This window comes from Tenrec ecaudatus, chromosome 15 (genome assembly GCF_050624435.1).
Source record: "Tenrec ecaudatus isolate mTenEca1 chromosome 15, mTenEca1.hap1, whole genome shotgun sequence".
Lineage (NCBI taxonomy): Eukaryota > Metazoa > Chordata > Mammalia > Afrosoricida > Tenrecidae > Tenrec > Tenrec ecaudatus.
Genome location: NC_134544.1, coordinates 18,937,983 through 18,962,887, shown reverse-complemented (window position 1 = coordinate 18,962,887; position 24,905 = coordinate 18,937,983). Strand labels below are relative to the sequence as shown.

The following is a 24,905-nucleotide window of genomic DNA, read 5'->3' as shown; positions in this document are numbered from 1 at the left end:
CTCTGCCATGGGCCCCGCTGAGACTCAGCAAGCCCCCAGGGCAGAGGACAACTGCCCCGCTGGGTTTCCGTGATGGCAAATCTTATCAAAGGAGACAGCTTCACTTTTCTCCGGAGGAGGAGCGCCTGGTGGGCTTGAATCACCAGCCTCGCCAGCAGCTGCCCAAGGTTTAACCCGTTACCCCTCCAGGGTTCTTATGAGTACTGCCACCGAGTTCATTCTGACCCACAGCGACCCCCCAGGACAGGGCAGAACTGCTCCTGTGGGTTCCCAAGACTGCAATTCTTTATGGGAATAGAGAGTCTGTCAGAGTGGTCTGTCAGAGTGGTCAGTGGTTTTGAACTCCTAACCTTACAGTGAGCAACATGTAACCCACAGGTAACCCACTACGTTTCCAACAGGTAACCCACTACGTTACCAGGGCTCCTCCTATACAACTGCAGATGTCACTACGGCCCACAGCCTACTGGGAGACAGGGACAGAATATCCAGATTTCCTTGAAGCTTCTCATGCTGACGAAGCCTCCAGAAGACTACCTGATCTTAGAGTGAGATACAAACAGTTCAGCTCCAAAGTCTCTGGGTAATGTGATGGCAGGGAGGTTGGGGGGATATGGGGAGCTAAAAAGCATGATCACAAGAAGGACGGAAGTGTCCTAAATGGATCATGGTGATGACAGCCCAGCTCTCTTAAACAAGCTTCAGCGATGGAACTGTATGACCCGGGAGGCTCATGTCAATAAAACGGTTAAAGTTCGTTTTTCAAAAATTCTCTAGCCAATCAGACCTGTACGAACTCTGATCAGTATTTTTTAAAACAGTTGTATTGGCACATAGTTTGTATGCAACACCATTATCAAGGAGGATTGTAATATCATTACCATACCATTTTTAGAACACCCCCACCCCATGGTTAAATCACCTTTACTATCACAGTCAGTTCTAGGACTCCCCCTTCCACCATCTGAGCCTTTAGCCCAATAGAGCCTCTTAGCAAAAAGGGAGAGGTGCGTGCCAGACTCAAGATGGGTGTCCCTGGCATCCTCTGGGGCAGATGAGGTTGGACTTGGGCCAAAGCAGAAATATCGTTTCCTGCCCGCCTCCTCCTCGTTCAACAATTTCTACATGCAATGCTTATTGATACTGGTTATTTTTTACATCTGTCAATATTCTCATGATCTTATTTTAAAATTTTTAACAGTTTGATTTTAGCACACGTCTTCCCCAGGACTTAGCTCACCTCACTCAGATGGCTGCTTGTTTTGAGATAAGCTTTTAAGAACCAAGAATGCTAGTCTTTCCAAAAGCCAAGCACCGTCTGAAAGATACTCTTCTGTAAAGGGGGTTTGGAGCTACTAAGGAGGCTGGGCGGTGATGTGGGTCACGTGCTGGCTGCCAACTGCAAGATGAGCAGTTAAAAGTCACCAGGCTGCCCCACAGGAGAGAGCTGAGGTTTTCTCCTCTCATAAAGATTTACACTCAGAAACCCACAGGGCACTTCCACCCTGTCCTACAGCCCTGGACTCAATGGCAGCGAGTTGGGTTTTTATTTGTGTTTTGTTTTGGGTTTGGGAGCTACTATGTAAGAAAAACGACAAAAGACCTTTGCAAGTTCTGACAACATTCAGCCCACACTTAACAGGTGTTCTAAAGTGTAAGCAGCCCTTTGTGAGGTGTAATAAGCAGGTACACTATGAGTGTAAGAAACAGGTCTCCAGGCAAAAAAGATCACCGAAGTCATTTCCTCCATCCCAGGGAAAGAGGTGGAGAAAAAAGTCACTCGTGCATCTTTCAAACTCGTGATTTTCAAACTGTGTATTTGTTTCAAATATAATACTCCTGCCGCATCAGTAGAATTCTGGCATAAAGCATTTTTTCTTGTTGTTTTAATCATTTTATTGGAGGCTCATACACCTCTTACATTAATCCACACACACATCAACTCTTATCACAATCCATACATACATCAGTTGTGTAAAACAGATTCGTACATTCATTGCCCTCTTCAGTCTCAAAACATTTGCTCTCTACCTAAGCCCCTGGCATCAGGTCCTCATTTTTTCCCCTCCCTCCCCGCTCCTTCCTCCCTCATGAACTCTTGATAATTTATAAATATTTATTGTGTCATATCTTTCCCTGTCTGACATCTGCCTTCACCCACTTTTCTGTTGTCTGTCCCCCAGGGAGGAGGTCACATGTGGATCCTTGTAATCGGTTCCCCCTTTCCAACCCATCCTCCCTCTACCCTCCCAGTATCGCCACTCACACCACTGGTCCTGAAGGGATCATCTGCCCTGGATTCCCTGTGTTTCCAGTTCCTATCTGTACCAGTGTACATCCTCTGGTCTAACCAGACTTGCAAGGTAGAATTGGGATCATGATAGTGGGGGGTGGGGTGGGGGAAGCATTTAGGAACTAGAGGAAAGTTTTATTTTTCATTATTGCTACATTGCACCCTGACTGGCTCATCTCCTCCCTGAGACCCCTCTGCAAGGGGATCTCCAGTGGCCTACAAATGGGCTTTGGGTCTCCACTCTGCACTCCACCCCCTCATTCACTATGGTAAAATTTTTTGTTCTAATGATGCCTGATACCTGATCCCTTCGACACCTCGTGATCGCACAGGCTGGTGTGCGTCTTCCATGTGGGTGGCATAAAGCATTTTAAATAGAGTTGTGGACCCCTAGCCTAGGGGAATTACACACACACACACACACACAAACACACACACACACACACACACACACACACACGGGCGTGTTCAAGTCACCCTACCCTCAGGACAGTTAAACTGACTGAGAGGAATAAAAGTAGCTTCTACAGAACAGACACGAATTCTGAGTGGTGTCCGGCCAGCGACTATGGAGGCAGGGGCAGCAAGCACACGGAAGGAAGCAGAGCGAGCTGGCTTCCAAGGTGATGGGATGTAGAACCGACTTACCGCATACTTGCTCTCCTTGATACAGAAGAACTTGGTGTTCATGAAATGGGGTTGTTCGTGGAAGCTGCGATCGTTTGCTTTGACTTGCCACATACAGTCTGCAAAAAAAAAAAAAAGATTTGAGAGGGATGGGGGAGGGGCAAAAGAAGTTGAGAATTAGCATATCTTGTAACTTCACCAATTGCTAACAGGGCATTTTCTTTCTTTTCAGCTGCTATCGATTCAATTCTGTCTCCTGGTGACCCCACCTGTGATATACAGATAGCACGTGATATATCTATATATTCATTCACTGGTTAATTTATTTATTCTACGCAGTATAGGTTGCCAGGCCTTTTTTCCGTGGTACCTCTGGGTTGAACTTGCCATCCTTCATGGAGCACTGAGGCACATTTAACCTTCACCGCTGCCCAGGAACAGCCTCACAGAAGATGAGAATTCTCTAGAAGGAATTCTCATGTAAGCATGGCTTGAACAAGAAAATCAAGAGCCCCTGAGGTTCACAGAAAAAAAAAAGAAAAAAGTCTAAAGTTTAAAATAAAAAATGAAGGAAAAAAAAATACAGAGTAGAGAACTGGCCTTACAACCTGAACAGAAAGCCATACAAAAGGAAATTCAAAGAGCCCTTAGCTAGATGAGAAGACGCTGTGTACATAAAAGGAATGCGATTCAGGATACCAGGGAGGTACTGATTTTTATCCGTGAATTTGGAAAAGATCAAAGGGCTTGATAAAACACTGGGCTGAAAGGGGTGTGGAGGACTCAGCCTTCTGAAGTGGAGCTGTTTGGGGACTCAGTGCCAGCCCCGGAGCTGCTCCCTTGGGCAGGAAGGGCTGCCGGAAGTTGGGGGATCAGCGTGACAGCAGTTCACAAAAGGCCACATCATCAACATCTCATACACCACTTCACCCTTAGGAATGTCTCGTCTCTCTACCTACTCTGGTACAGGCCAAACGACACACTTCTGGGCTACTCAATGTCATGCTGTCTATGAGAACTCTGAGAAAGAGCCCAGATATCTCCTGAAAACAGTGGGTTAAACATCCACACACCAGAAGTCTACACACTCAGCCCACAGTGAGGCAGCTTTCTGCGTGTGGACAGGGTGGGTGTCTGAATTACACTGCCAGAGGGCCACAAGCAGAGGGTGGCTACCATACTGTGGGTCAGCCACGTGAAACAGACTACGTAACATGAACTCACACTTGTACACATGCACACTTAACAAACCTTCACGGTGTAATATAAGTCAATGCGTCCAATCAACTCTTGACTCATAGTGACGCCCTAGGACAGAGTAGGTAGAACTGCCCCAAAGGGTTCCCAAGGCTGTGGCCACCTCTTTCAGGTAGATTCAAAATGCCCGGCCTTGGTTAGCAGCTGAATGCTTAACCACTGGGTCACCAAGGGCCCTTAAGTGTATGTACCTCTATAGATAGACAAAGGCGTTCAGTTGTACACCCAGCTGTGTGTCTCCCCTGGCACCCCCACTGAAGGACATCCCAGAAACTGGTGACAACAGCTGTTTTCTGGGAAAGGAAATGGCTTCAGTTGGAGAGAAACGGCAGGGAGGGTGACTTCCTTCTCCACAGTGTGCGGTTTCTGAGGGCGTGTTTGCACGTACCGCCATCCCTCCATTGCTCAGGGCACTGGTTCCTACACGTCCACAGCACACAGGCCTCTGAGGATGCTCAAGAGCCCATTGCATAAAGTGGCATGGCATTTGCATATAGCGAAGACACCCCCTCACCTATATTTAAATGATCTTTAGATTACTTATCACATGTAAACAGCACATTACTTATTATATGTAAATACGGAGGCCTTGGCAAGGAAGGGCTGACTGCATCACCTTTTCAAATAAAAAGACGTCCTGCACCTGGGTGCCTTCTCTCCTGGTTTTATATGGGCTCATATATGCAAATTATTGGATTTCCTTATAGATTATACCACTATACTGAATGCTTTTGCATGACTTGAGGTGTAGGGGGGTGGTACCCCCAAACATCCCAACCCATTGCTGTTGAGTTGATTCCAACTCACAGCAACCCCAAGGGTCAGACTAGAGCTGCCCCATGGGATTTCCAAGGCTGCACTATCTTTCTCCTGCTGAGCAGCCAGTGGGTTTGAACCATCACCCTTTAGAGTAGTAGTGGGATCTGTAACCATTGCCATGCCAGGGCTCCCTAGTGGACTGGTGAGTGGTCACGTTACAAGTGGAGAAAGAAAAAGGCAGCAATCTCATCAGTCATGAAAAGAGTCAGAAGTACGGCCCATCTGAAGCTTGAATGAAGCCTGCCACACACATAGACACAGACATACAGATACATGTCATCTACTTCCATTGATACCCGAAGCTCATACACAATGAAAGGACGCTCCGGTGCCCAGGGACATGTGGGTAGTAGGTGGCAAAAGGATACGGAAACACAGAGCTGTCACTACAGAGGTGTGGGCAGAGGGAATCTCAGCAGGCCAGTGAGAAGAAGGGGTGTGGGCGGGGATTTCAGAGGACCCCCCAGGTTCTTGTGCTTGACCTGGGCAGAAGTTGCCCCTGTGCTCAATTCATTATGTGCTAAATGGTACACTTGGTGTTTGAAATATAAGAAATGAAATGCAAATCAGACAGCAGGCAAAACTCAGCCCAAGAAGCCCAGGAGGCTGGCGATGGCCAGGAACTGGCAAAGAGAACGGCATTCAGCCTGAGTGGGTTCAATGAAGAGACTCAGTGACTTAGCCCTTGTAAAATGCAAGTCGGGCTGAGTTCTCTGGGGCTCTGACTTGTATGTTTGGGGTAGGAATCATGCAGAGGTATGGACGTGGGTACTAGGAGGTGATGGGGTCCTTGTCTACTCTCACCTCTGTGCCTCTCTTGACACTGTTTCCACCAGCTACACCAGAAGTCTTCCTTCGGGTTCTTCCATTCTGACCTGTTTCCAGAAGAGCCTCAGCTAACAGACCAGTGTTAAACGGGAGATGGGATTTTAACAGCTGCAGTCGTAAAATCTCTCTTGCAGGAGATCGGAGTGTTCTTGGATTAGGCTCCGCCTCCTCCCCCACGCTCCCAGTCTGTGCAGGTGGAGACCAAGGTGCTCAGCGGTGGTCGTTGGATCAGCAACTGTGGTTCTGGGAGTGAGGGGGTGCTTCAGGTCTGCCACAAGGGCATCAAGGTCACCTGGAACGTGCTAGAAATGATGCTGGTTCTCAGGCCCCACCCCAGAACCCGTCAGTCTATGCTTTCTATGCGACTCCCATGCAAGTTCAAGGTTTAGAACAATGTGTGAGAAGAAGGTAGAAGTACTACACATTTCACAGCGAAACAGCCTGGGGGGCCGGCACAGTCCCTGCCATCTGGCGACTCGATGCCCTGCTAGGAAGTATCTGGAAAGGGAGCTAACTAAATGCACCCTCCTAAGATGAATGGGATGGTACAGGCAGCACTTGGCAGGAAGGGACACTAAGCGGGGACAGGGAGCCCCCCAGCTAGGATGTGGTAGTGTCAGGGGACAGTATTTTTTTTTTCATTTCATTTCATTTGCTCTTGTCGAGGAAATATACAACAAAATCAGACCGCCGTTCGACGTCTCTATGTGTACAATTCAGGCATTAGGGACACATCTTTTCCGTTGTTCAACCGTGCTTACTCCCCTAGTCTGAGGGTCCTCCTCCATTCCTGCTCTCATCACTGCTCCCTGGCGCGCGCTCGCTTACCTGCACGCACACGCGCGCGCGCACGCACTCGCACGCACACACAGGTTTCGGATCTAATCTTGTCAATTTGATCTCAGGAGCCACGTGCTGATGGAAATGGTCCCAGCCATTGGCTCTTAAAAGCGACTGTACAGGATGCAGGGGGTGGGGAGGAAAGCAGACGTGGCCACCCATCGAAGGGCATTCCAGGAACACTGGACAACAGCAGTCTCCACACAAAGGCAGGAAGCAGCCTGGCCAGGGTTCAGACAGCTCAGAGCTGGGTCTTCACAGAAACCGTGGGGGCTCGCAGGAAGGGCGCCAGGAGGGCAGCTGAGAGCCAGGAGGCAGCTCAGGGACCTTGAACCACCCCTGAGAACCCTGGAGACTAGCCCCGGCTTTCCTAGGGGAGGCACGACGTCAGATCTGGGATCTCGATGGGATGGACCACTCTCGCAGCGCGGAAGAGGCTGTATCTGAAGGGAGTGGTGGATAGAAGGCGGATTCAAGGACTACCATGAGGTTGGTTAGCTGAGAATGAAGCTCCCCCGAAAGGGGAGAAACCAAAGCGAATGGATAAATTCCAAAGAAAAAGAAGTGGCTCGAGGACTGCAGCTTGGGTAGATGGATAGACGAGCCATGGAGGACTGAGAGCAAACGGGAGGGTAGGCTTGGCTGGGGCAGAGAGGAGGCAACCCAAGCAGAAAGGCCTGGAGCCAACTTCAGGAAAATCAGTCACTGGGAACCCTGGGAAACACAGTTCCGCCGTGGTGGCAGCTGGTTTATCTGCTAAACGGGGTGCTATTAGTAACGCTCAACTCTGGTCTCTCGTCCCCTTGTCCCCTTGTCCGCCCCACCCCCACCCCCACCCCAAAAGGAAAAGAAAAAGGATGCAGAAAGGGATCGAATGAAAGCACAGACCGAACCCTGATGTTTGCTTCCTAAGACGGTTTCACACCTCATTCTGGGCCCAGCTTCCGAGAGCCTGGACCGGTGTGGCCCCAGGGGTCTGCCTGAACTAGGGCCTCTGGCTCATGCTGTGACCATGAAAGACATCCTCCAAACCAAGTGCAGTCGGAGCCTCGTTCCACCCCTTTCCCTAAAACGCCCCCCCCCAAACTGCAGCAACCCCCCCCAAAGCAAAAGCAGCGGCTCTCACTAACTGGCTCTCACTAACTAAGGGGCACGGTGCCCACCCTGAGTGGCCTGGAGTCTCCGGGCAGAGTGGTTGGCAAAACACTTTTCGCACCAGGGGCATATTGGAAGAAATGCCTGGTGATGCTCTTCCGGAAGGTCCCATCTTTGAAAACCCTTTGGAGTGTGATTCCACTGTGGACTGGTGGGGGCGCTGCAAGACAGATCTTATACACAATGAATGCTGTTTGTGTTTAATGGGACCTCGCCGTTGAGAATTGAAAAGTCTCTGACTTCCCAGGGGAAAGGCTGCCACGCTTCTTGGTCATTTCTTTCCACTTCAGCCTGTGTATCTAACTGCCAGCTATATCACTCCCCTTGTGGGCATTACAAACCACAGGGTTCAAAAGAGCAACCCTCTCCTTGACCTCCAAGGTGGGGGGAGGGAAGAGTCGGTGTTCCTCCTTCATAACCCACCCCCCAGGAACGGCACCCCTAGCCACTGAGGCACAAGGTGCTTTCCAAAGGAGGCTGCAACCGGATCCTCCCCCCCCCCCACACATGCTCTCCTGCAATGTGACCTTGTTACTCCCTCATCAAGAAGTGGCATCTAATTTCCCTTCCCTTGAATCTGGGCTGGCCTTGGTGACTCACTTGAAACCAGTAACATGTAGGCGAAATGATGCTGCTTGTCTTCTGTGACCGGGTCAGAAAGGCCACACCAATTCTGCTTTGATCTTGTAGGGCTCATTCTCCACAGGGTCCCTCGGCTCCCTCTCCTAGGAGTCCAGGCGCCAAGCTGGGGGAGGCTTGAATTCTTCCACTCAAGCTCCACACAGGGAAGTAAAACGGTCTCCAGGAGATTCCAGGCTGCTGCCTTCCAGGTTACCTACCTTTTCAAGCCCCCCCGGCTGTTCAAGCCGAAAGAAGAGTCGATCTTAATGACGTAGAGGGTGCAAAGCTTTCTGAAACGTCATTCGCCAAAGTGGCGTGACGCAAAATGAGAAGCGCTGCAGACAACCATCAATAATTGACCCATGGAAGGCTGGACATTCCCATCGAGTTTTCTGACTGGTTATTTAGGAGAAACATGGCCTGCTGCTGGGATGCTGAATTCCCTGAGGCCCAGGGAAGATTGGTCTGCGAGCCATGGAGGCATCTGGTGGGGCTGTTTCACTGCATGCATGGGCGGAAAGGGAGAAGGCGGTGTCTGCATTAAAGGGCTTCCCTCAGTAAAAGTACTGAGGATAAGTGTCCAAGTATTAAAAATGACCAAGCACGAATGATCGAACCACTGAATTATATGATATGTAAATTACTTGCCAATAAAACTGTTGGAAGAAAAAAGTATAGAAGGGGAAAAAAGTACCAAACAGATGTATAGATTTATAATACATCCATAAAAAGTGAATGCCCACATGGAAGAAGCCCACCAGCCTATGCGATCAAGAGGTATTGTCGGGATCAAATAACAAGCATCAGAAGACTCAAAACAAACAAACAAATAAGCAAACAACATTGCTGAGAACGAGGGGGTCAGAGCAGAGACCCCAAGCCCATCTGTAGATGGGACATCCCCTCACAGAAGGGTCTCAAGAAAGGGATGAGTCAACCAGGGTGAAGTGTAGCACAGATGAAACATACAATATTCCTCTTGTTCCTTGAGGCTTCCTCACCCCCCACTATCATGACCCCAGTCCTGCCTTTCATTGTAGGCTAGGCCGCAGTATGTGCACAGGTACAGATAAGAGCTCATGACACACGAAATGCAGGCCAGATAAACCCTTTAGGAACAGAAATGGGAGTAGGGATTCCAGGATGGTAGGAGAAAAGTGGGGAGTCGGGGAGAGGAAGAAACGTCAGGGGAAGGGAGATAGCAGTCGGTGTAAGATATGAAATTAATAATTTATAATTTACCAAGGGGTCATGACGGTGGGAGGAGGGCAGGGAAGGTAAAAAGAAGAGCTGATACCAAGGGCTCAAATAGGAAGTAAATGTCTAGAAAATAATGATGTCAACATATGTACAAATATGCTTGATACAATCGATGCATGGATTGTTCTAAGAGCGCTAAGAGCCCCCAATAAAATGATCTTAAAAAAAAAAGTGAATGCCCACATACAGTAATCATATAGGCAGAGAGAGGTGGAAGGGAAAAAAGGACTGGGGCTGAGATCTAGTGATAAATACAGAAGTAGAGATGATCCACAGTATAGTATATACAGGTTAGTATATTCTACCACAAATCCCACAGCCAACCTGTATAAAAACAGAGAAGATACCATTTCCAACAAAACTCTGAAGTGACATAGTAACACCAGGACTCTTGTAATCCACCTCCTAAGGTCTTGGTAGAGCTTACCCAACCTACTACCCAACAGCTAATCTTTCTTGAGCACTTACTGCAGGCCAGAAACGTCTAAATTCCTACCATTTATTCTCTGATTTAATCCTGACAACCACCCCATGAAGCAGGCCACTCAAACGATCTTTATTTAAGAGATAGAGCAATTAAGGAACTGAGAGAGAGTAGATGAAACCCGTATTAGTTTGGGTACTTTAGAGAAACAAATCCACAGAAACTCGTATACAAGAGAGTTTTATATAAAGGTTAAGTGCACATCAAGACAACATCCCAACCCAGTGCTGCCCAAACCCACAAATCCAACATTAACCCACATGTCTGACACCTATCCACAAGGTCCTCCTCCATCTTACAAAACACATACTATGATGTTGACTGCAGGAGGAAAGCCGAATCAGTGAAAGTGTAAGCATCAGCATTGGCAGGGATCTCCACATGGCTGCTCCAGCACTGAGGGCTGCATCGGGGTAGGTCCATGCAGCTTCTCCTCGGGGATGTCTTGCAGGAAGTGAGCCTTGCTAGCTGATGCAGGGACTTGGCTAAGGCAGCTGCACCCTGGTCTGACCATCACAAAGCAAGAGACCCGAGAACTAGAAAGGTGAAGCTCACCGAACCATTTATCCCTCCACCCTTCAATTAACCCCACATGTGTTTATTGACCAGGTTGGCACAATAAACTACCTCAAAGCGCCTTCCTCAAGGTCAAATGGTGGGACCCATCAAACTGTCCTTGTGCCCTTGCCCACAGTGGATGAATACTCCACCATATAGGGAAGTGGAGTCTGGATGCCTACTATGACATGGATGAACCCTGAAAACAGGATGTGAACTGGCAGGAGCCAGACCCACAAGGACAGATATTGTAGAATCCCCTTTCTATGAAGCAGGCAGACGAAAACTTATCAGTGGCTTCCAGGTTGGCAGAGGGGAAATTTGGAATCATCGCTTAGGGCATAGGGTCCCAAACCACCCCCTTTTTAGGAAAATAAAACAACGAACAAAAAACTCAGCACCTCCTAGCAACAAAAAGCTTCTGTATTATAGTCCAGAATCCCAGATAAAATGGAAGTATCTGCTTTTGCATCCTCCCTGCAATCTACCCGGTGCCCATTTTGGGAATCCCTGGTGTCGAAGGAACCAAGGTCCTCTTAGTGGTGGGACAGTTTGGGAGAGAACAGCATGGCAGTTTAACAACATGATGGACAGAAGCTGTCACTGCATTTTACCTGTAAAAGACGGTCAACTTGGGAACTGTTTTGTTATATATATTTTTACCATACACACCCAAGAGCCAAGCCATGGGGGAGAAGAGCCAGCGGACAGGACAGAGAGGATGAGATGGCAGACAAACAGCTCTCTGGAAAGTTGGCCAGGAGAGCAAGTGCCCGAGGGAGAAGGCAGGGTTCAGGCTGTGGAGGAATGCATGCCAGGAATGATTTAATATGGCTCTTCCAGCAATGGCCTTTGTCACTCCCACCAAACAAGCTTCATGTCCTCCATGGGTCTGAGTGAGACTGTGCAGGGAGATGCTGAGGGGATGATGTGATTCAGTTAGGCGTGATTGCTGACAGCAATTCATCCCATGGCCAGCCAGCTGGGTATAAAATTAGCCATTTCAGAAACAAGTGGTCATCTCACTATCAGCAAAAGAAAAGAGCCAGGCGTGGGGCTCCTCCTTTACACCCTGCATCTGGTTGGCCTCTTTCTTGGCTGGACTGCCAGTTCTTGATCTAGCACCTGATCTGATCTCATGAACATCATGCATGAGGGGCACCTTCCATCTGGTCATCTGAGTTTTAGGTTTGGGATTACCCACACCCACATACTCAAACCATTTCCCTTCAAGCTGTGAGATCTCCGTGGGCCCAGGAGTGTGTTACAGAGCCCTGGGATGTAAGGGGAAGGTGCCTTGGTGATGTGTTAATCTCAAGGTCAGCAGTTCAAAACCATCAGCCGCTCCTTGGAAAAAGATGTGGCTTTCTACTCCGGTGAAGAGTTACAGGCTCAGAAACCCACAGGGGAAGTTCTATTTTGCCTGTGGGATGGCGGTAAGTCAGAATCAACTTGGTGGCAGTGAATTTGGCTTTGGTTTTGAGATGTTAGGGACTCTGACTGAGAGGTATTGACAGCAGGGATAATGGAATGGTCAGCATTTCTGAGAAGGGGATCATTTAGTCTCGTATTAATTTTTCTAATAGGAATTATTTCCACTGGTAGGGAGGCTGGGAGTAATCACAAGAAGAACTCAAGCAGGAAGGTGTAGAGGTCACTGACTAAAGCCATGGTGAACTGCCTCAGCAGGTAGAGCCCGATTCATGCAAAATAAGGGATAGCCAGGACAGCCACTACCACCACCACCATCCCATGCCCCGAGAGAAAAAACAACATTCTATCTAAGCTGACTTCTGGCCAAGCACAAAATTGCCCAAGGGACAATCCCAGGGACACCAGGCTTATGGGCTGGGAACCTAAAACGAGGGCCTCCCATAGCCCCAGAATTTGGGGACCCTCTGGCTGAATACAACTGAGCTGGGTTCTTTCAAACCCAAACTGTTCTGGGTCCCTTGCTGCTCATAGAAAACCCCCAGCCCCAAGAGGGGAATTAAGATTTCCGAGCTTCCGGTCTGAGGGGATCCCCGCACACTGCAGAGGCTGTAGTCTTCGGGTGACACTCTGGGAAAGACCCTGGAAGGCGCAACAAGAAATGAGAGGAAAGCTTTGTCCTCATTTCCCGAGTCCACCCTTCCTCAAGATAAGCTATGTGTGCAGTTCCGGCAGTCAAGTCTCCGGGCTTATCTCAACCCCAGGGCCCATTCGAAAGGCCTGTGCACACGTGCTCTGGGTGTTCTTCATCCGCACAGCACACAACAAAGCTCCTTCACTGAGAAGCCCTTTCAACAGGCCTCTCAAAGCACTGTCTAGAAAGGAAATCTCTGTGTAGATACAGCTACTCTCCCTTCCCCCACAAAGAAACCCAACTCCCCCCACCCCTTCTCCATCCACTCTGCCACCACGGGCACCAGTGTCTCGTGTTACCCTACCAACCCAGTGAGTGGGGCAGGCTCGCCCACTGTCCCAGGGAGGAAGTCTGTCCCCAAGGAAAATGATCTCGGATGCCAAAGGTCAAGAAAGACAGCTGATGAGAGAGAGGGGACAGCAGTTTTCATGAAGAAAATGCCCACGTGAGGAGGAAGAGGGCAATGAGGAGTAGGGTGCAGAGGGGAGAGAGGAGCAGTGTGGAGCACATAGGGCAGAGGGGGCGGCACTGAGCATGGCAGAGGTGGTGTGTGAACCATAAAGACAGTCATGGAAGAAGCCGGTGGATAGGGTTCTTGAGAAATGAGAATACACAAGAATCCCTAGGCACAGACATCAGCCATGCAGGGGAAAAGCCAGGAAGAGGCAAGTTTAAGACTAAGCTCTTTTAAGGTCTGTGTTCTGAGGGTCCATAAACCAAGCTCAACTTATCACCACGGAGGCAATGCCCTCTAGGTCAGGGTAGAACTGTCCCTGTGGGGTTCTGGGATTGTAACTTTTTGTGGGAGTAGAAAGCCTTGTCTTCCTCCCTTGGAGAGGCTGGTGGTTTTGAACTGCTGACCTTGCAGAGCACAGGCCAATGTGCAACCACTACACCAGCAGGGTTCTGAGGGTACCACTCCTAAAATAGATGATCTATAAACAGAACTGCCAAGGAAGGGACTGAACACCAGAGTGAGGTAAAAACAGATGGGAACTTCCACCTTCAGTGGGCTTGCTGGACACTTCTGCAGGTGCCCAATTCTGACTTCTTCCCTGCGTCCTGGTCTCAATCCACTGAGCCCATCCCCCTGTCAACCTGCCAGGTAGCCACATTCAGTAGCGATCCCAAGGTTTTGGTTATGAAACTGAACCATGCAGTGGGGAGGAATGAGGAAGAAATATGTTGTTCACTATTTGGGCAACCAACTAGAACTCCCTGTGAACTTGTTGGGCTACTTCATCCTCATTCTACCTGTAGCTAGCCTGGACCTGTTTGTTCTAGGAGAGGCCACCTCCCTGGACAGACTGACAGTACTTTCCATTTTCATTTCACTCTGTCATCACGGTTTAAAGACCTTCTAGGATATTAAGAAAAATTCTCACAATCAGACCAATAAGCAGAATCATGATATTGAAAATGCTGAAGTTGTCCAGGGCTTCATTTTGTTTGGGTCCAAAATAGATACCCTTGGAAGCAGCAATCCAGAAATTAAATGATCTTTCATGGTTGGTAAAGCCAAGGGTCATCAAAAAGCACCCCCCAACCCCAATAAGACTAACTGGGGTGGCAATAATGGGCTCAAGTGCAGCCACCACTGAGAAGATGGTGCAGGATCAGGCAGTACTGTGTTCTGTTGGACGTAAGGTCACTGTGAGTGAGAACCAACTTGATAGCAACCGACAATTGCTTTGGGACACAAACTATTTAACCCAAAGTTCAAAGATGAGATTGGAAGCTGAAGAGTCAAGTGGGTTGTCTCGTCTGTCGACTGTGACTAATGATGGGCACACATGTTACACTGGAGCAGACCCGTTCCAGTGGTCTTTCTTGGCTCTACACTTTATGGACCAGTACCGGGGAAAATGTTTAAATCCTCGACGACAAGCCGAGAGGCTGGCAGGTCAAACCCTCCGCTCTGCTCCAGCAAACTCCCAGTCTTGAAACTCCTACAGAATGCCAGTCTACTCTGCACCCAGGGAGTCACTGGGAGTCTGTCCGGACAGCAATTAACAACAGTCTGTGTGGGAGCCAGTTCTCGAGTCTTTTCGTGCAAAATGCTACTCTAAAACCAAATTCACTGCCGCAGTCTCGATTCCGAAACACAGTGACCCTGTAGATCTGCCCTGGCGGGTTTCCGGAGGGGAGACTGGTAGTTTTGAACAGCTGACTTTTGCAAAGCCCACTACACCACCAGGGCTCCTCAGGGTGCTACTGGTTGGGTTCAAACCACCAAACTTTTTGTTACTAGCTGGAAGCACCCAAGGGCCTCCGAGTCAGGTCTAAGGGGTCTAAGTATTGGATATGGAAAGTTGGTGACAAGTATGATGACGGCCAACAAGGTGTACAGGTGGATGCCCTTGTCAGATTCTGACACCTGCAGGGGATGGGACTAGCCTGAACGACTGTCTCTTCTTCCATGGAGGCCCTTGACTCACAGAGGAGCTGGGGGCAGTTGGGCCAGAGCAGGGCAAAGCTTCACACGCCCAGATCTCACAGCTTGCCAATGGCCCGGCAGCAGGCAGCAGAAGCTCAGAAGGAGAGATGTGGACCAGGAGTGACCCAGGGCAGAAAGGCCCCGAGGCTTCCTGAAGGGGCACAACAGTGGTGATAGCAGCTTCGGGGGAGCCAGACACACCAGAGGTGGTTCTGACTGAGCCTGGGAAGAAGTGAGCCCACAGAGTCGAAACAGAACACTATCAGGGGGTGTTCTAGGAGTGGGAAACTGGTCAGTCAGAGGAATTGGAGGGACTGGGGGAAAATGCTTCCAACCTGAAATCTGGGGTGAATCTCAGGTTCAAAAAGAAAAGGCCTGGCTTCCAATTTCCAGAGAGCCTGGGTGTGTGTGGCAGTTATATAATCTCCTGTCAACTTGTGAAGGGGTGGGTTCTAGCCTATCAATCAGGTCATAGACAATGAGGACTCTGGGTGGACATGGCCTTTTCCTGAGGATTCTGGGAACTCCTGTCTTCCTCCCTGGAGGCAAGACACACTCTCTCTGCTTCATATTCCTGTTGGCAAGCCACATGGAGACATACTAATGGAGCCAGAGCCTTGGAGCTGGAGAAGCCACATGGATACCCATGCCAGTGCTGAGATGCTTCCATCACCATTGGATCTACAAGACTTTCTACCCACTAGCCTGTTATCTTCCTGAATTCGGTATCATTGCAGGTGTTGCTTGAGTCTGAAGAGGAATTAATAGATTGGTATTGAACACATGGGCTAATATTGGACTTATGGACTTGATCTGGACTGGGCTGGGATGTTTTCTCAATGTACAACTACTCTTTCATGTAAAACTCTTTCTTATACACATGAGTGTCTATGAATTTGTTTCTCTAGTCTACCCAGACTAACACAGTGTGGTATACATGGTCAGGGGTGCTTGGCTGCAAGCGGAGAGATTTCAAATTCAAGTACACCCAGGGACACCTCAGAAGGCAGCTGTGGGGTTGTGCTTCTGGCACATTCTAGGGAGCACAGGTCTACCCTGACACATGTGGGGCCACGGGGAGTCCAGGGTGGGAGAACCCCTAGGAAAAGGAACAGAAAAGCCAGCCACAGACTGAGACACAATTCACAGAGTGAGTCTTATTCTGTTAGAGTGAATCACACTCTTTTCAGACCCAGGTGAATAGCTACGATAGAAGGTCTGCGGGCCTGCCCTGGGCCTAGACCCATCTCAGAAGCTGCCCTGACTTGAAGCAGGAAGGTGGCACACATGGCTGCACAGAAGTCCTCTGGGGACAAATAGGGACCCATGAGGAAATTCCTGCCAACAAGTCCGAACCATTCTGTGTTCACAGTGAGCGAGCAAGAGGAATGGAAGCTTCAGGCCCCTCTGCCGGAGCAGAGGGCTCAAGCGGGAACAAGCTGTAGGTGCTGAGAGGCTGGAAGCTGGGCAAAGCTGCATCCTGGCCATGGAGCAGGTGCTCTCCTGGGGGGGGGGGACTGGATCCAGCATACCTGCCCATGGGCCCATCAGTTGGGCTGCTTGAGTCTGTGGAAAGCTGTCCTTGGGGAGCACACGGCGGTTTGTGCAAACACATTTCTTGACCTGGGCTTGGTGAAGTGTATTTAGTAGACCAATAGCGAAGCGCTTGACCACCAGCCAAAAGGTTGGCAGTTTGAGACCACCCCAGAGACACCTTGGGAGAAAGGCCAGAGGATCTACTTCCAAAAAATCAGAGTCCTTGATTTCCTGTGGAATGTCCTCGGGGGGCACACACAGGATGGTCACAAGTTGGAGGCAATTAGACGGAAATTGGATCCTTTGCTTGTTTGGTAAACTGTATCCAAGCATGTTGCTTTTGGGATGTATGCACGTGTGCGCATGCCACACACATGCACATTTATCTTAGTAGGGCCTTCAAGTATGAAATAAGCTTGTATGCGTGTTTAATTATATAACTCATACCAACCATTCAACAATACAATCAGTCTAGATCCAAAGATTATTTGGTTGGCGCATACACTCTTTTCGTGTTTGACTGTGGCAACAGGCAACCTCTTCCACATCCAGTCCATTTTAACTACATACACACCAACTGGACATTTCTATGTTCTCTGTTGAATGTGTGGGACCCAGGCTTCCAGCCCTATCATCCTGAGGATGATGGATCCTCATCCTGGCCCATCAACCCCGCGTCCAGGAGGAGAGGCATGCTGGGCCTTCACAGAGCTGATTTCTCCCCGTGGACAGGGCACAGCTCCTGACTGTGACATGGGCCAAGAATCCCTGGCACATGTGGCCACCACCCAACACGAAGATGTGATGACCACTGGCACGGGTGACCACCGTGTCTTGCTGATCTCACCTTTTCTGAATGGCTCCCGGTTCTCCTCTGCTTCTCTGTTGACTCGATTCTGTTCGGGTTCAACGGTGGGGCCCTGGTCTTCCAGCTCGTCTTCGGTCTCGTCATCACTGTACGGAACCACCTCATCGTTGGGCTGCGAATCCTCCTCGAAGGTCGTCTCCGAGTCTCTTTCCAAATTCATTCTGCCGGCGGATTGGGATGAGCTGGCTGACAAGAAAGGAGAACTCTGGTGAGTTATCACTCACGTTTCGTGTCAGGTTAAGCCCCGCACCTGTACAGCATCCTCAGAAGCCATCGCTCCGGCCACCAAGTCGGTTCCAACTCACAGAGGACCTACAGAGGAGAGTAGACCTGCTCCTTAGGGTTTCCGAGACTGTAAGTCTTTATGGGAGCAGACAGCCCCTTCTTTCTCCCACAGAGCGGCTGATCCCATAGCACTGCCAAGGTTAACGAGTGATTCTATGCTCAGATAAAGCCTAAGGTGGGAATGCTGTATTTTAACACAAATAACATGGGTGTTACAAACAGTACATCCCCTTCCAGTGTGGTTTCCTATGTACACAATACCCACTCTCTGCCTGTCAGCATTATTTATATGAGAACGTAAATAAGAAGTCACAGAGCTAGCTCTAGACCAGGGTTTCTCTCTCTCTCTCTCTGGCTTTTAAACGAGTATTCAAACTTTAAACAAGTTATAGGTCTGTACCAGGGAATCCATTTAATAGGCTACAACCAGCCTTCAGAGACAATGAAGACGTAGATGATGAACCTTGAAAACAACACGCTGGGTCAGATAAACCAGACTTCACAGAACGACCTTTATAGGGGCCTCAGCATAAGAACTATCTAGCATGTGGTTGAACTCTATCATCTGCGGATTACCTACGTCCCGATAAAGTTGTTGAAATAAAAATACATAACATAGGTTAATGGTTAGAGACCGAATCTTGTTAGTGACCCTCAGAGGTGGGAGTGGGAGGGGGCCGGGATGTACTGCTGAAGGGGAGCTGATGCATGTGATGACAACTTTTGGAAATGGATCGTAGGAATGTAGCTCAGGGTCCCCGGGTAGACTTTGGTTCACTCAAAGGCAGCTTGGAAGACAGGTCTGGGGATGAACTTTCCAAAACTCAGCCCAGTTCTACTCTGACCCACATGAGGTCACCATGCATGCACTCAACCCTTCAGCAACTGTTCTTTCCAGTTCGTTCGTTTTGTTTTCAATGCTGGCCCACCACGATGGAATTCATTGATGTCACTCACTAAGTGGCATATGTAAAATGGTTACCATGGGAAACTTGTTGCTAGCTCTATTGACCACAATACAATTTCCATTAAAAATTTTTGGGCTTACTCATTAAAGAAAATGAAACCCTGGGTGAAGGGAGACAGCGATTGGTATAAAACATGAGAGAGAAAAAAAGACAGGCAATCAAGGGTTCATTAGGGAAAGAGGGGGAGGGGGAAAATGATCTGATACCAAGGGCTCAAGTAGAAAGAAAATGTTTTGAAAATAATGATGGAAACATATGTACAAATGTGTTTGACACAGGGGAAGGATGGATGGATTGTGATAAGATACCCCAATAAAATGATTAAAGAAAAATAAAAGAAGAATATGAAACAGACCCACCGCTCTGCATGCTGGGTCTCCACACAGCTGATGTCGCACATGGACAGGGCACAGCTCCAGAGCCCTGCTCTGAGCGGCCTGCTTGCTGCCAGCGTCCATGTTCTAAGTAAGCCTTTGCATGGTGACCCATGTGAAACGTGACCTGCCATCTGCCCATTTTGCCCATGGCTTTCTCTGTGCCTGGCACCCACTGCCCACTCCCCGGGTCTGGAGTAACCAGTCCAACCGCAGTTCTATTTCTATTAGGAAAATATTTGCACACATTATCTCAGGTGACTTGAGGGCAGAGATACAGACGGGCCTTATGTACGTGCGCGCCACACTGCTAAGTGCTCAGTGGGTGCTACCAGCAGCTCACTGCGTGCCAACCCCGGGTAAAGTGCTTGATGACCATCGCCGGCTAGGCACGTCCTTCCCATGGCCCCACCCCGCCACAGGTGTGCCTGCAGCCCCCAAGCTGCCCAGGACTGCGGGCTCTTTGATCACTTGTACAGAAATCGGCAACAACGGCTTTTCAGGAAAGTTCCTCTTGACTCTCTCGTGTTACGGCGTGTTAACCTGTTCTCACTGGAGGCAATTCTCTTGGAGGAAATTATTTACCAGGTTGCCCGTTTGGTACCAACTCGGGCATTGTAAGCCTCTACAGTAAAATTTATAACCATAAATGGACACCGAGGAGGCTGTAAACATTACAGGAGGATGTTTGCCCAGCCGTTCATGTAAAGCCATAAACCCTAGAAGCAGCCTGGGTCCCCCAACAATGAGAGATGGCTTCACTACACCCTGGCATATTGCATGAGGGACAGCGTGAAGCAATTAGACTGACGGGAGGGAACTTCACGGCAAAGCCCAACACATGCAGGTCAAAGGTGAATCCATACGATTCTCTCTCATACACGTAATTTATTCTTTGCGTTTCCAAAATTCCAACAACTGGTTTTCAAAAGTAGCATGTTAAATTCTCAAGTACTCCCTCAATGCAAGGATACTTTGTTCTATTAAACTGGCATTCCATGATGCTCACCTTCTCAGTATAATCATTGAAGACAAGGTGGGTGCATGGGCAGATGTGGTGAAGAAGGCTGATGGTACTTGGCTATCAAAAGATATAGCATCTGGAGTCTTAAAGGCTTGAAGGTAAACAAGCAGCCATCTAGCTCAGAAGCAACAAAGCCCACATGGAAGTAGCACACCAGCCTGTGTGATCACCAGGTGTCAATAGGATCATGTATCAGGCATCAGAGAACAAAAAAATCATATCATTGTGAATGAGGGGGAGTGTGGAGTGGGGACCCAAAGCCCATCTGCAGGCAAGTAGACATCCCCTTATAGAATGGTTGTGGGGAGGAGATGAGCCAGTCAGGGTGCAGTGCAACAATGATGAAAGATACAACTTTCCTCTAGTTCTTTAATGCTTCCTCCACCCCACTATCATGATCCCAATTCTACCTTACAAATCCGGCTAGATCAGAGAACGTACACTGGCACAGATGGGAACTGGAAACACAGGGAATCCAGGAGAGATGATCCCTTCAGGACTAGTGGTTAGAGTGGCGATACGGGGAGGGTGGAAAAGTAGAAAGGGGGAACCAATCATAAGGATCTACATATAACCACCCCCCACCCCCCGGGGGACGGACAACAGAAAAATGGGTGAAGGGAGACGTCGGACAGTGTAAGGCATGACAAAATAATAATTTTAAAATTATCAAGGGTTCATGGGTAGGGGGATAAAAGGGAGGAGAAAAATGAGGAGCTGATACCAAGGGCCCAAGGAGAAAGAAAATGTTTGCAGAATGATGATAGCAACAAATGTACAAATGTGCTTGACACCGTGGATGTAAGTATGGGTTGTGATAAGAATTGTATGAGCCCAAAATAAAATGATTTTTTAAAAAAGTCACCCCGAATCCTTGAAAACAAAAATAATACAAGTGGCTCCCACTTACTGAGCCCTCACTACATGTCATGTACGACAGCCCATGGTATCATCGACCTGCCAGATACAGAGACTGAGCCTCAGCTGCTAAGTGGCAGAATGAGGATCTCATCTTTCTGTGGGGGCAGGGAGTGGGGGAGGAGACACCAAAGCCACGAAGGTATGAAAACACCAACACTGAAATGGTTTATAAGCAATTATTTTCTCCTCATTGCTCCCCAGACTGCAGTGTCTCTCGACTGATTTCCTCCGTTGAGTCTGTATCCAGCCGTTTGAGGTTGAAGGCGAAAGCAAACAAACAAAAAGGGATAATACAACAACCCACATGCATGTGATCCTAAGTAAGCAAGGCATTGCCTTAACCAAACAACTCACCCCGAGCCAGCTGCCACAGGCCAGAGCTGGACAGACCGAGCTGGGAGACAGAGGCCGCGAGCTCCAAGCTGAGACTAAAAATAGCCACCCAGTCACCAGCACCACACCATCCTCCTGTTCAGAACCTCCATACGGCTTCTTCCGAAACCAATCGAACTCACTACCATTGAGCCAATTCATAGTGACCCTAAAGGACAGGGTAAAACTGCCCCCTGTGGGTCTCCAAGACTGTAACTCCTTCTAAGAGTAGAAAGCCTCATCTTTCTCTCTCAGAGCAGCTAGTGGGGTTGAACAGCTGACCTTGTGGTTAGCAGCTCAACTTGTAACTACTACACCACCAGGGCTCCCTGTGGCTTCTGACTGAAGTCTAAATCCAAGCTCCACTCCACTCTGAGAACTCTGCACACCGCATACAACTTCCTCCTTGCCCACTCCTCCTTAGTCCTAGGGCTGCTTTCAGTCCCCTAAGCAGGGGTGCTCTTTTTGCCCCCGGGCCTTTGCACATGCCATTTCTAGCTTGCAGTCAGATACCTGATTCTTTGCATAGCTGAAACTGCTTATTCATAGGGTCTCAACTCCAATGTCCCCTTCCACAGATGCCTTTGAGCAGATATCTGCCCTCCTCTTCCTGGCCCCTTACTTCTCAATTTCCTTCCTAGTACTTCCCATGATTTGTAATGATATGTTTGTTTCTGCATACTGGCCATCTGCCTCTCCCTCTGGACCACAAGCTCTACAAGAACAGAGTCTGGCCTGTGAAAGCCCAGGCCGACCACATGGCAGCCACTCAATAGTGTGGTGAATGAGCCAATAAATAAAGTTTCAGTAAAGTGCTCAGCAGAGTAGAGAGCTGCCACATTCAGAGCACCATCCACTTACCATCATTCCCACCTTCGCACAATAAAGACGCCGACCAGTCACTGAACGAAGGCTGAAAGTTGGCAGCCAGCTGACAGGAGCACCTAAGTTCAGTCATCAGATAAGATGGATATGTTAAGCCCTGTACGTCATTTATAGCCGTGCAAAAGGCACTTCTTAAGGGCTTACCAGGCACAAAAACAGAAACAAAAACTCAGCATCCCATTATGGTACTGGAGGCACCAAAGTGAGGACATACTTTCTTGGCCATGGCATGACTATAATACCAGAACTCAGCAAAATTCCTGGTATGCAGGAGTCACTTTTGCCGCTACCTTTAAGTGCCCTGTCATCTGGGATGGCCAATTATTGCCAGCAGACCAAATCAGGCCCACTGCCTGCTTTTATAAATGATGTTTTATTGGAACGCACCTGCTCATGCCTTTCCACCTTGCACGATTAACTGCAGAGGGGAATGGCTGTAACAGATCGCATGGCCTCACAGTCTAACCTATGTACTCTGTGGCCCTTGACAGATAACGTTTGCTGACTCCCAGCACGAAGGGAAAGGCAATAAGAGATGACAACAAAACAGGCAGTCGACTTCCAATGACCACAAGCCAGACAAATCGCACATGAAGAAATCATACAGGCACTGGGAGCTTGTTTCCCAACTGTGTGACTAGAGAAAGCACACACTTTCAAATGTGTGTGGTCCAACACACCATTGCCTCCGCTTCGGGTAAGGATACGGTGTCTGCGCATCTTCTAACAGAGCCATACTCCAGTTCAGGGGTCCTCAAACTTTTAAAACAAGGGGCCAGTTCACTGTCCCTCAGACCCGTGGGAGGGCTGGACTCTAGTTTTTTTTAAAGAAAAACTATGAACAAATTCCTATGCACACTACACATATCTTATTTTGAAGTAAAAACCAAACAGGACAAAAACACCCGGTGGGCCGGATCAATGTCCTCGGCGGGCCACAGTTTGAGGACGCCTACTCTAGTTCATGCCGTGTTCCAAACTTCAATCCCTGAGCTTAGAATCACAGCATCCAAAACACAAAGGAATATTCCAGGGACCCATGGAGGCTGGCTGAATCTCAGAAGCTTTTGCCCCAAGATCATCTTTAACCCTGAAACCAGAATTATCCCCTGAAGTCTTCTTTAAAAAATGAACTGGAGTTTAGCAGAAGTAATAAAGAATGCCTGCCTGGAGCACTGTGTCCTTTTAAGAACTATCTCAATGGAATCTGATTGGTGACACCACCGCAGAAGATTACAGGAACCTTGAGGGCGAGTTTCTGTTGATATGGGAAGAACCAATCAGAAAGGAGAGTGAAAGTCCTGGCCCGGCTTAAAGAATGCGATCAATGCCACTGAACTGTGCAGGTAGAAACTCAGATGGGCTTACGTGGAGCTGTGTATATTCAAAACAATGAAAACTCTCAGCTCACTGCCATGAGTTGATGCTGACTCATGAAGACCCTGTGAGACAGAGTACATTTGCCCTTGTGGATTTCTGAGACTTTGTTTCTGAGAATAGAAACATTTTTCTCCTACTAAGCTGCTAGTGGGTTTGAACCGCTGACCATGTGGTTCAGAGTCCAACTCATAACCCCTACACCGTCTGGGCTCCTCAATAGCACCCTAAAAAGGAAAAGTGCATCTATGCAGAGATTTAGTGTGTGTGTCTAATCATTCAGCGTGGAGCAGTAGTCAAGGATTTTTCTGTTTGCATGATATTTAGACGACACCTTTACTTTTTTGTTTGATACAGAATAACTAAACAGTTCTTTAGTTTGTTTGTGTAGGTTCCAACTAGATGTGTGATTCAGTGACTGCTTGGAATGTACACTAACCAGGTGCTTTCTGAGTTGGAAGTTCGGTTTGATTTCCGTGTCAGGATAAATACTATGAGTACTTAACAAGTAAGTGTGTGTTATTATATTGAAAAATAAGTGAGCCATCCTCCTGAGTACTCATAAAAGGACTTGTTTCACATCAAATCCACCTACATCCTCACTTTACTGCCCCTGTCCCCAGGGAAGTCTTATGTCAGCCAGCATCCTGGCAGCGGGGCAGGTAGACACTGTCTCCCAGGGCATGACTGGGAGAGCAGAGGGCTCACCCAGGTCTGTGTGATCCGCAAACCACAGGCGTTGTCACACAGCTGCTGCTCCTAGGAGGAAGCAAGCCACATCAGAGCCTTCGGGGCCTGCTCACATTCCCCACCACCCTCGCTTCAACACCAGGCTTTCTCTTTGCAAATGACAACAGAAGAGAAACCAGCAGTGTGCAAGGAAGCTCAGAGAAGGGATTGTTTGGAAGTTGGGATGGGAGGGCAGAAATGGGCTTCGGAGCTTCGCATACCTCAGTAAAAGCATGATTCCATCTCTCTCCTAAGAAAGCAT

At 48.6% G+C, this 24,905-nt stretch overlaps 1 protein-coding gene across 1 annotated transcript in view; it reads right to left on the bottom strand.

Annotated features, from left to right (window-relative positions):
- Nucleotides 1-24,905, bottom strand: part of ATP8B1 (ATPase phospholipid transporting 8B1) — a 119,985-nt gene that overhangs the window by 43,789 nt on the left and 51,291 nt on the right. Inside the window, exons 2-3 of the mRNA XM_075532625.1 lie at nt 17,688-17,894; nt 2,942-3,039 (exon numbers count right to left, since the gene is read on the bottom strand). Of these exons, the coding sequence (XP_075388740.1) occupies nt 2,942-3,039; nt 17,688-17,868 (279 nt within the window). The 5' untranslated portion in view covers nt 17,869-17,894. The remainder of the gene's footprint in view (nt 1-2,941; nt 3,040-17,687; nt 17,895-24,905) is intronic.